This window comes from Atractosteus spatula, chromosome 25, assembly GCF_055471065.1.
Source record: "Atractosteus spatula isolate fAtrSpa1 chromosome 25, fAtrSpa1.hap1, whole genome shotgun sequence".
In the NCBI taxonomy this organism is placed as follows: domain Eukaryota; kingdom Metazoa; phylum Chordata; class Actinopteri; order Semionotiformes; family Lepisosteidae; genus Atractosteus; species Atractosteus spatula.
The window spans coordinates 2,082,216-2,094,335 of record NC_142730.1 but is presented as its reverse complement, the minus strand read 5'-3'; the positions used below and the strand labels follow the sequence as shown (position 1 = coordinate 2,094,335).

The window sequence follows — 12,120 nt, the reverse complement described above, 5'->3', positions numbered from 1 at the left end:
TGACTCTCTCTCTCTTCTGCCTGTCTGTCTGTGACTCTCTCTCTCTTCTGCCTGTCTGCGACTCTCTCTCACTCTACTGCCTGTCTGTCTGTGGCTCTCTCTCTCTTCTGCCTGTCTGTGACTCTCTCTCTTCTGCCTGTCTGTCTGTGACTCTCTCTACTGCCTGTCTGTCTGTGACTCTCTCTCTTCTGCCTGTCTGTCTGTGACTCTCTCTACTGCCTGTCTGTCTGTGACTCTCTCTCTCTACTGCCTGTCTGTCTGTGACTCAATTGTCCCTTCAATTCAAGGTGCTTTTTTAGCATGACTGATGAGTACAATCAGTGTTGCCAAAGCAAAACAAAAAATCTACAGACATTTACAATAAAGACACATCATACAATATTTACATATAAACATATAGAGCATTATTGACTCACTCTCCTGCCTGTCTGTCTGTGACTCTGTACTTTTCCCACTTTCTGCCACAGTATCCAGACTGTACCATGGATGTTTAGAGAAGGGGGAGAAGAGATTTAAAGCAGCACAGGAGATACTATGTCCAGGCTGTAAAGGGGGGAGTAGTGTCGGAGGGCCGGGGGGAGTAGGAAGGCATGCAGGACGTACCACTCGAGCAGGGGTGAGTGAGTGTGTGTAGGGGCTCGTGCAGGGGTGCGGTGGGTCAGGCTGTGAGTGCGGGCCGTACCATGTGCGGGCTGTAGCAGGAGGGTTTGTGCGGCGTGGGGGGTTGGCTAGGCAGGGGGGGTGTGGCGCTGGCAGGGTTGATGCGTTTCTCTTTCTGCCTCCGGTTGCAGAACCACACACGAATCACCTCCTTCTCCATGTGCAGCTGCTCCGCGATCAGCAGGATCTCCTCTGAGGTAGGCTTCTGGTTCTGCAGGGAGACAGGGGGTCAGGGTTAATCAGTAATCAATACCGCCGCTATCGACAGATTACTGATCATCTGAGTTACTGATCAGCAGCATCTCCTCTGAGCTGGGCTTCTGGTTCTGCAGGGAGACACGGGGGTCAGGGTTAATCAGTAATCAATACCGCCGCTATTGACAGATTACTGATCATCTGAGTTACTGACGGCAATAATCATTACTGTACTGAAATGCAATACGAATCAATAAGCTCATTCCAGTATTACCAGTATCTCAGAACAGTACCAACTCTGATCACTGCACAGGACTCTGTAGGGCCCAACAGGGACCTTGTACACGATCAGTCCATTGATGATATTGTATTGATCAGCATGGACTCACAGCAATAAAGCTGCGCTCTAAGGCCACGCGGACGTTGGTCTCGATGCTGGTGCGTTTCTTCCTGCGGCGTCCAGGCAGCCCCTCAAACAGCGGAGGGGAGGACAGCGCACTGGGGGAGGGGAGAGTGCTGTCCATTGACATGGTCTCTGCAGAGATGGACAAAGAGGTTAATACAGACACTGACTGGACACTCCAGTACATTAACACTGCACTGAGAGAGAGAGGGGTTAATACAGACACACTGACTGGACACTCCAGTACATTAACACTGCACTGAGAGAGAGGGGTTCATACAGACACACTGACTGGACACTCCAGTACATTAACACTGCACTGAGAGAGCGGTTAATACAGACAGGGTTAATGCCTGACTCTATAATACAGACAGACAAGTTGTTCTCACCAGCATCATTGAGCCATTTCTCCAATAGCGGCTTCAGTTTGCACATGTTCTTAAAGCTGAGGTTCAGAGCCTCAAAACGAGAGATCGTCGTCTGGCTGAAGTCATTTCCATACAGCTTCCCCATGGCCAGCCCTACATCTCCCTGAGAGACACAGGGGTTAATGCAGACACACTGACTGGACACTCCAGTACATTAACACCGCACTGAGAGAGAGAGAGGGGTTCATACAGACACACTGACTGGACACTCCAGTACATTAACACTGCACTGAGAGAGAGGGGTTAATACAGACACACTGACTGGACACTCCAGTACATTAACACTGCACTGAGAGAGAGAGGGGTTAATGCAGACACACTGACTGGACACTCCAGTACATTAACACTGCACTGAGAGAGAGAGGGGTTAATACAGACACACTGACTGGACACTCCAGTACATTAACACCGGGCTGAGTGTTAAGGAGTGACAGAGAGCTTTGTACCTGTGTGAATCCCAATTTTATTCTTCGTTGTTTGAAGGTGCGGGCAAACTGCTCAAGCTCTTCCAGGTCACTGGGCTCCTCGGGGTGAGAGGTAACGACACTGTCCATACACTTACTAAGACCCGAGTCTGTCCTGCTTACTGCCTGAACACAAAAGATGAACAATATTAGTCAATACTGACTGTTCACATTGACAGCAATAAAGTCTGTCACTCAGCACTGTTACACAACACACACTGAGAGATCGGGAGACAGGGAGATGAGGGGAGAGACAGGAGACGAGGTGAGGGTGATGGAGAGAGAGGAGACAGGGAGAGAGAGGAGATGGGGAGAGAGAGAGGAGACGGGGAGAGAGAGGAGACAGGGAGAGAGGAGACAGGCTGGGACGACAGTGATCACCTGTGCTTGCAGGCCCATTCTGGGTGGGCCGGACAGCAGGCCTGCTTGGTTTTGTTGAGGTAGTGGAATTAGATTTGGTGTTGATAGCAGACCTACAAAACAGGGAAATTTCACACCTGGTTACATCAGTGAACCACACCAGGGCTGAAACTGACAGTTTCCCTGTTTTTATTGCTCTGTGTTCCTTTATGACTTGACTGCGCTGACTGGTCATCGTGTTTGCTGTGGGCGCTGTCTGTGTGAGGATATTAAAGAAAGCAAAAACAGTCAAATCCGTTTGGAAACTGTGGAGCTGGAGCTGGAGTTCTGTTGTTCGGAGTCAGAATGCCACAGAAAAGGGTCGGTTTAAAATCCCGGCTTTCCTGATCGGCCCCTGTGCTTCTATTTCAGATCCCTTTACCAGTTGGCATGCTCTGACAGATACTATACTATACTGACAGAACGGTTCTGATTCGCCCCTGCGCTGACTGGCTCCTGTCCTCATTGGCCCTTTCTGCAATGGACTCCGCCCTGAATGGTCACCTTGCTGCCCTTGCTGTGCCTGAGGCAGGAGGAACTGAGCAGGGGACTGCAGGTGATGTCCAGGTACCAGGACCAGCTGCTGGAGCTGAAGCAGCTGCTGGATATCCTGAGAGACAGAGAGAGAGAGAGAAGAAAGAGTCACCCGATCGATTCCACCAGAGGGCGGGACGTCTGTGCCGCAGATGCCATGCCATTGGTTGTCAGTGCTGAAAAGGGGGAGTGGCCCCCAAGCTGAGGAAACCTCATTGGCTGTGGACATGAGGATGGGAGGGGATGAGTGGCTTGATGAGGCAGGTGATTGGCTGCCAGTGTGACAGCAGGGTGTGGCCATGAGAGAGGGTGGCGATGGGATTGGCTGGGAGCACCCTGGGGATGGGTGGAGGGTGGGCAAGGAGCAGCAGGAATGAGGTGTGCTGCAGGTGGTCAGTCATACCTGTGCAGTGAGCTGGATTGGCTGAGAGAGGGTGAGCTGGGGGGGGTGGTGGTGTGGGTGGGGATTTTGGGAATCAGGGGGGGGTTGTGTGCTGTGCTGTTGCGGTTGTTGTTGCTGCTGCTGCTGTTGACTTTGTTGTTGCTGTTGCTGCTGCTGTTGCTGCTGCTGATTGGTGGCGTGGGCTGCAGCAGCTGCGTGGGCTGCGTGGGCTGCGTGGGCTGCGTTGGACTGCTGCACTGCAGCTGCCAGGAGCTGCGCCTGCGCCTGCTGGAGCAACAGCTGCTGCTGAGCAGGCAAGAGAGCCGTCAGCTGGGGGAGAGGAAGAGGAGAGAGAGGAAGAGGAGAGAGGGGAGAGAAGAGGAGAGAGAGGAAGAGGAGAGAGACGGGAGGGGGAGAGGGGAGACGGGGGGACAGGAAACGGGGAGAGGGGGGAGAGAGAGGGGGAGAGGGGAGAAAGAGGAGGGGGAGAAGGGAGACGGGGGGCAGGAAAGGGAGATAGAGGAGGAGAAAGGACAAGAGAGGGGGCAGGAAAGGGGGAGAGGGGGGGAGAGAGAGAGGAGTGAGAGAGAGGGGAGAGGGGGGAGGAGGGACAGATTGTCAGGCAGCAGAAGAAGATAAAATAGCAAAGAACACATAACACACACCACTAACACACAATACACACCACCAATGCCCAACAAACACAAATGCAACCCACACCACTAATACACACACAACAAACTTCCTACACACACGAAGCACACTACTAATAGACAAGTGACTGCACACACTGCACACACTACACATGCACACATACACACACTGTCTCATACTGACACACACATTGACACACTGTCTCACACTGATACACACTGACACACTGTCTCACACTGATACACACTGACACACTGTCTCATACTGACACACACATTGACACACTGTCTCACACTGACACACTGTCTCACACTGACACAAACCCATGCAGTCTTACCCCTGCCAGCTGGCTGCTGGCCAGCATGAGCTGAGTCTGGGGGAGGTGTGTCTGCGATGGGGGTCCTGGGGGCCCGGTGGGAGCAGGGGGGGCCGGGGACATCTCAGTGCACTCTTCTGTCTTCCCCTGCGAAGAGAGGTACTGTGTCTCTCACTCTTTACTTCACCCTTTCACAATAACCCCCTGCTTCACTCCTTCACACTCTCTGTGACACACTCTCTCACTCCCTCCTTCACTCTTTCACACTCACTGTGATATACACACAGACACACTCTCATATACACACTGTGATACACATACTGGTACACATGGAGACCTGACACAGAAGCTGAGTGGAGAGACAGACTGAGGAGCAGAGAGAGGGGTGGAAGGACACTGACCACCAGTGACCACAGCCTGGCCATAGAAACTGGACACAGGCAGACCTGGCTGTCCTGTCACAGTGTGAGGAACAAACAGTGAGCCTGTCTCTCAATAATAATAATACAGTGTGTGATCTCCTGTCCCAGCCTGAGAAACAGACAGTGACCCTGTCTCTCAATAATAATAATAATACAGTGTGTGATCTCCTGTCCCAGCCTGAAGAACAGACAGTGAGCCTGTCTCTCAATAATAATAATACAGTGTGTGATCTCCTGTCCCAGCCTGAGGAACAGACAGTGAGCCTGTCTCTCAATAATAATAATAATACAGTGTGTGATCTCCTGTCACAGCCTGAGGAACAGACAGTGAGCCTGTCTCTCAATAATAATAATACAGTGTGTGATCTCCTGTCCCAGCCTGAGGAACAGTGAGCCTGTCTCTCAATAATAATAATACAGTGTGTGATCTCCTGTCCCAGCCTGAGGAACAGACAGTGAGCCTGTCTCTCAATAATAATAATACAGTGTGTGATCTCCTGTCCCAGCCTGAGGAACAGACAGTGAGCCTGTCTCTCAATAATAATAATACAGTGTGTGATCTCCTGTCCCAGCCTGAGGAACAGACAGTGAGCCTGTCTCTCAATAATAATAATACAGTGTGTGATCTCCTGTCCCAGCCTGAGGAACAGACAGTGAGCCTGTCTCTCAATAAGAGTAAGAATTAGAGGCTGAGTGTGGATGTGGAGAGTGCTCACCACTTACCTTGTTGCTGCTCAGAGTGGGCGAGAGGGCAAAGGGACTGACTTTCATTGGCTGGACCTAAAAAATCACAACCCAAGAACAACCAATCAGAGAGAGGCACTGATTCCACTCATTAATAATACTAATAATACTACTACTAATAATAATAACAACAACAATATAAGAAGCTACCTGATGGTTGGAATCTGGACCATTCTTCTCGGAGTCTGAGAGAGAGAGGAAAGATTAGTCAGGAAACAGCAGAATGGTATTAGTGTGATAATTATCTGTCGTGGGCAGTAATGTAGCACAGATTCATAAAGGCATTTCTTTTTGCTTAATGAGCATTTTCACACAGTCGGAAACTGTGAGAAAAACAGAGGAGAGAACAGAGAAGGGAAAAGGTGAAGTGACAGAGGGAGGGGAGGAGAGAGATCTTATCAGATCCCACACACTGACAGTGACACACTGACACACCGAGAGACACACTGAGAGGCACAGAGACACTGAGAATCAGTGACACACACCGACTGAGACACAGAGAGACTCTGACACACACTGAGAGATACTGAGACATACTGCCATGCTCAGAGACACAAACACACACTGACTGAGACACAGAGAGACACAGAGAAACTCTGATGCACACTGACACACTGAGAGACACTGAGAGACACAGACACACGCTGAGAGACACAGACACACGCTGAGAGACACAGACACACTGAGAGACACAGAGACACTAAGAGACACAGACACACACTGAGAGACACAGACACACCGAGAAACACAGAGACACAGACACACGCTGAGAGACACAGACACACTGAGAGACACAGAGACACAGGCTGAGAGACACAGACACACACCGAGAGACACAGAGACAGACACACACTGAGAGACACTGACACACACTGACACACTGGCATATTTATACGCAGAGAGACACAATACCTGTGCTCTCCAGCTGAGAAGAGTCCACCCCTGACTTCTCAGCCTCTGCCGGCTTCGACATCCTGATATCTGAGAGAGAGGAGAGAGCTGGGTCACTGCACCTGTGGCAGAGCTCCAGCCTGCTCCTTGTTCTGCAGGACGAACTTGCAGAGGAGCAGCCAGAACCATTCTGGGTCGGAAAGGAAAGTCACACACTGTCAGTCCCTTCAGGTAGCGCAGTATTCAAAATCCTGAAAGGTTGTTGACAAAGTCAACCAAATGATCCCTTTACCTTCCACAGTGGAACTAGAATGCATGGGCACAGCAGGAGGTTACGACTGAGCACAAAGACTGTATATCTTTACACAAAGGGTGGTGGGGGGCTGGATCGGGCGTCTGGGATCGGTCTGCTGGGATTCTTTGGGATAAGATAACTTGGGACCGATCAGCTGCTGAGTAACTGAGGGAGCCCTCCCCGCTGTACAGCATTATCTTCTGATGTTCTTCGAAAACAGACAGGGAGGCAGAGAGCACTCAGCCCGGTAATTGGAACTCTAATAATGAGAACATCAACAGACACTTTGGCACTGGTTTCCTGTCTTCACTCAGACTGAAACTGAAGACCAATACACACCCTCCCTCAACACCACTCCCTCTCTCGGTTGTTGACTGTCTCACAAACATGCACTCAAAATTCACAGTCTCTCTCAGTGACGATATTGTCCAAATACCCTACCGTCCCTCTCAGTGATGATACTGTCTGAATACTCTGTACCGTCTCTCTCAGTCTCAGTGATGATACTGTCTGAATACTCTGTACTGTCTCTCTCAGTGATGTTACTGTCCAAATACTCGGTACCATCTCTCTCAGTGATGATACTGTCTGAATACTCTGTACTCTCTCAGTGATGTTACTGTCTGAATACTCTGTACTCTCTCAGTGATGTTACTGTCTGAATACTAAGTACTCTCTCAGTGATTTTACTGTCTGAATACTCTGTACTCTCTCAGTGATGTTACTGTCTGAATACTCTGTACCGTCTCTCAGTGATGATACTGCCTGAATACTCTCTCTCAGTGATGTTACTGTCTGAATACTCTGTACTCTCTCAGTGATGTTACTGTCTGAATACTCTGTACTCTCTCAGTAATGTTACTGTCTAAATACTCTGTACCGTCTCTCTCAGTGATGATACTGACTGAATACTCTGTACCGTCTCTCTCAGTGATGTTACTGTCTGAATACTCTCTCTCAGTGATGTTACTGTCTAAATACTCTGTATCGTCTCTCTCAGCCTCAGTTATGATTCAGTCTGAATACTCTGTACCTTCTCTCTCAGTGATGATACTGACTGAATACTCTGTAAAGTCCCAGGCCCGGATTCATGTGTGATGCCTCTGCTGTATCCGAGCCCAGCGCCACCCTGGACCCTGGGGGAGGGGCTCCTCCCCCATCGCCCCTCACCCCTCACCCCAGCAGGGATGACATCACCTCATCGCGGGCGCAGGGACAGGCTGAGCGTGCTGTTTTTACAGACTCATCGAAACGTGAAGCTTTCAGTTGCGCCTGTTCCCCCATTTGCATGAGCTCGTGAGTCACCACTCTCGCTCTCTGAAGCCCATGTGCTCTTGCGGCCCGCCGCTGTCTGGAGGAGCCGGGCTCAGCTCCTGGCTGTGGGAGAGACACTCACGTCTGCTCAACAGCGGCTGCAGGAGCACTTACATTAGGTTAGAAGAGTGTGTACAGGTCTGGTCACCCTGTAATAGCAAAGATGCTGCTCTGGGATCCAGAACAAGCGACACTTCTTTACGCAGAGGGGGGTGGGGGTGTGGAACAAGCTGCCCAGCCATGTTGTTTAAGCCGATACCCTGACTTTTCTCAAGACTCAGCTGAATGAGATCCTCCAGTCAGGACAGGAGGCACTGGTGTACACAGAGGGGGGTGGGAGGGGGGAACAAGCTCCCCAGGCACATTGTTGAAGCTGATACCCTGGCTTCTCTCAAGAAACAGATGGATGAGATTCTGGGAACAATTAGGTACTAACTGCTAGTCTGTTAAGAACTGAAAAGATATACACAACGTCAACAACTCCCTCTTCAACAAGTTCTTTCTCCTTCCAGATCTCCAGTCAAGGACTGTCCCAGGCAGTCACCAACCTCAGCACAACAGGTAGGGAGTCGGTGGTGTCCAATGTGTCTGTATTAACCCCTCTCTCTCTCAGTGCTGTGTGTCTGTATTAACCCCTTTCTAACTTTTTCCCCTCTATACACTTTTCTTTCTCTTTGTTCCTCGTCTCTGCTCTCCCTCTCTCTTGTAATGCAGGGGACAGATTTAAGCGCTGCGCTCAGCTGCCCTGTGACTCATGATGACCTCATCCCTTTTGTTCAATATCACTTCCTGTTTTATCCCTTGTGCTTCCTGGGGACAGCCCCTGAGACACAGAGACTAGGGGCATGAGAGGAGAGACCCACACAGCACTAACACACACCACTTCTAACTGACATGTGTGAGCAACACGACACACGTAACCACAAAACACACTGACATGTTGAGACACGCACACTCCCACACATGGTGAAATACACACACAGTGAAACACACACTCTCACACAATGAGAGACACAGACACACCCACACATGGTGAAACACACACACTCTCAGACAGGGAGAAACACACACACACTCTCAGACTGGGAGAGACACACACACTCTCACACAGGGAGAGACACACACACAGTCAGACAGAGAGAGAGACACACACCCTCTCACACAGGGAGAGACACACACACACTCTCACACAGGGAGAGACACACACACTCTCACACAGGGAGAGACGCACACACTCTCACACAGGGAGAGACAAACGCATTCTCACACAGATTGACACAGAAATAATTATTTGCTGACGCACAAATCAAACTTCCCTTTTTTAAGAAATGCAAAAACACTTAACGAACAACTAATTATAACTGACACCTGCTGCACATAAACATCTCCTACGCCTCCTCTCTCTCCTCATCTCCTATCTCTCCCCTTCTCTCCCCTCACCTCCTTACCAATCCTCTCTCTCCTATCCCTCCCGTCACATCACTCCTCCTCTCTCTCCTCACCTCCATTCACTCCTCCGCTCTCTCCTAATCTCCTATCCCTGCTGTTCTGCCACTCTCATCATCATTTAGAAAGGTTAGAGTATTAAAAAGGTCATTCTGAGTCATTGACACCAGGGGGCAGTAATGTCTCAAAATTAGATCAGGAAGATTTTACAGTGTTGATAACCTCAATTACTAATCCGGCTCACGGTACACACATTATAATCCCAGTGAATAACTAATCCGGTTCACGGTACAGTCAGTCCAGTCCAGCCTGGAGAGTCTCAGACTGCTCTGTCAGTGTCAGTGGAGTCTGATTATAATCCCAGTTCAGAACTAATCCAGCTCCCAGTCCAGTCAGTCCAGTCCAGCCTGGAGACTCTCAGACTGCTCTGTCAGTGTCAGTGGAGTCTGATTATAATCCCAGTGAATCACTAGTCCAGCTCCCAGTCCAGTCAGTCCAGTCCAGCCTGGAGAGTCTCAGACTGATCTGTCAGAGTCAATGAGTCTGATTATAATCCCAGTGAATCACTAATCCAGCTCCCAGTCCAGTCAGTCCAGTCCAGCCTGGAGACTCTCAGACTGCTCTGTCAGTGTCAGTGAGTCTGATTATAATCCCAGTGAATCACTAATCCAGCTCCCAGTCCAGTCAGTCCAGTCCAGCCTGGAGACTCTCAGACTGCTCTGTCACTGTAGAGAGATTTATGTGTATTTTTTAAGTTATGTGTAGGCCACAGTTTTTCTTTGAGTATTTTAGAGGCTTACTCAGTGTGTAGGCCACAGTATTTCAGTGAATATTTGAGAGGTATACTCAGTGTGCAGGCCAGAATATTTATATGTGTGTATGGTGTGCTGTGTGACAGTGAGAGTGTGTGGGGTGTGCACTAGTGTGTGTTACAGTATCGGTGTACAGAAGTGTGTAGGGTGTGCTGTGTGACAGTGAGAGTGTGTGGGGTGTGCACTAGTGTGTGTTACAGTATCGGTGTACAGAAGTGTGTAGGGTGTGCTGTGTGACAGTGAGAGTGTGTGGGGTGTGCACTAGTGTGTGTTACAGTATCGGTGTACAGAAGTGTGTAGGGTGTGCTGTGTGACAGTGAGAGTGTGTGGGGTGTGCACTAGTGTGTGTTACAGTATCGGTGTACAGAAGTGTGTAGGGTGTGCTGTGTGACAGTGAGAGTGTGTGGGGTGTGCACTAGTGTGTGTTACAGTATCGGTGTACAGAAGTGTGTAGGGTGTGCTGTGTGACAGTGAGAGTGTGTGGGGTGTGCACTAGTGTGTGTTACAGTATCGGTGTACAGAAGTGTGTAGGGTGTGCTGTGTGACAGTGAGAGTGTGTGGGGTGTGCACTAGTGTGTGTTACAGTATCGGTGTACAGAAGTGTGTAGGGTGTGCTGTGTGTTTCACTGAAGACCAGAGATGTTTAATTTTTTCACTGGTCTTCTCACTTCCTCTGTCTACTTCCTCAGACTGCTGGCTCGTTCAGAGGGTGTAAAACCCAGAAACTTACTGTCAGCTTGGCTATTAATACACACTGCTACACACTGAGAGGAGTTACTGTCATCTGTGCTATTAATACACACTGCTACACACTGCACACTACTACACACAGACAGACTTAGATGAAGTACTGTCTACAGGGGTATTAATACAGGGGTATTAGACACACTGATGTGTCTATGTGTAATGTGAGCCATAAATTGACTTTGAACTCTATGATACACTGAGACACATATTCTGACCCACTGAAACTCTCTCTGATGCTCTGACACGCTGGTACTCTGACACTCTGACACACTGAAAAGCTACTTTGATACTCTGATATACTGATACTCTGACACACTGAAACACTCTGATACTCTCATATACTGATACTCTGACAAACTGATACTATTCAATTCAATTCAAGGTGCTTCATTGGCATGACCAATGAGTAAAATCAGTGTTGCCAAAGCAAAACAAATACAATTAACATAAAACAGTTAATTGTCTACAGACATTTACAATAAAGACATAAGATATTTACATATAAACATATGGAGTATTATTGGGAGACAGGCTCCCTGTTCCTCAGGCTGTGACAGGAGATCCACTCTCTGATACTCTGAAGTACTGATACTCTGACACTGTAACACTCTGATACTCTGACACACTATACACACTGTAACCCTTATTCACTGATACTTTAAAAGACTGACATCTCTATGTAAACTGATAATATCTTCATTACTTATTGACTCTCCCTTCCACCTCTTTTTCCCTCTCTGTCTGACAGTTAGAATCCAGTGTCTCACACTGGCGCTGTGTGTGTACAGTTAAATTTCAATGTCTCACACTGGCGCTGTGTGTGTACAGTTAGAATCCAGTGTCTCACACCGGCGCTGTGTGTGTACAGTTAAATTTCAATGTCTCACACTGGCGCTGTGTGTGTACAGTTAGAATCCAGTGTCTCACACCGACGCTGTGTGTGTACAGTTAGAATCCAGTGTCTCACACTGGTGCTGTGTGTGTACAGTTAGAATCCAGTGTCTCACACCGGTG

At 49.1% G+C, this 12,120-nt stretch overlaps 1 protein-coding gene across 1 annotated transcript in view; it reads right to left on the bottom strand.

Moving 5' to 3' along the window:
* The window catches only part of pou2f2b (POU class 2 homeobox 2b), a 37,874-nt gene that overhangs the window by 6,538 nt on the left and 19,216 nt on the right, over positions 1–12,120 (bottom strand). Inside the window, exons 2-12 of the mRNA XM_088905384.1 lie at positions 6,514–6,582; positions 5,752–5,786; positions 5,581–5,637; positions 4,457–4,582; positions 3,487–3,795; positions 3,054–3,159; positions 2,532–2,623; positions 2,133–2,276; positions 1,648–1,789; positions 1,245–1,390; positions 683–871 (exon numbers count right to left, since the gene is read on the bottom strand). Coding sequence (XP_088761510.1) covers positions 683–871; positions 1,245–1,390; positions 1,648–1,789; positions 2,133–2,276; positions 2,532–2,623; positions 3,054–3,159; positions 3,487–3,795; positions 4,457–4,582; positions 5,581–5,637; positions 5,752–5,786; positions 6,514–6,582 — 1,415 coding nt within the window. The remainder of the gene's footprint in view (positions 1–682; positions 872–1,244; positions 1,391–1,647; positions 1,790–2,132; positions 2,277–2,531; positions 2,624–3,053; positions 3,160–3,486; positions 3,796–4,456; positions 4,583–5,580; positions 5,638–5,751; positions 5,787–6,513; positions 6,583–12,120) is intronic.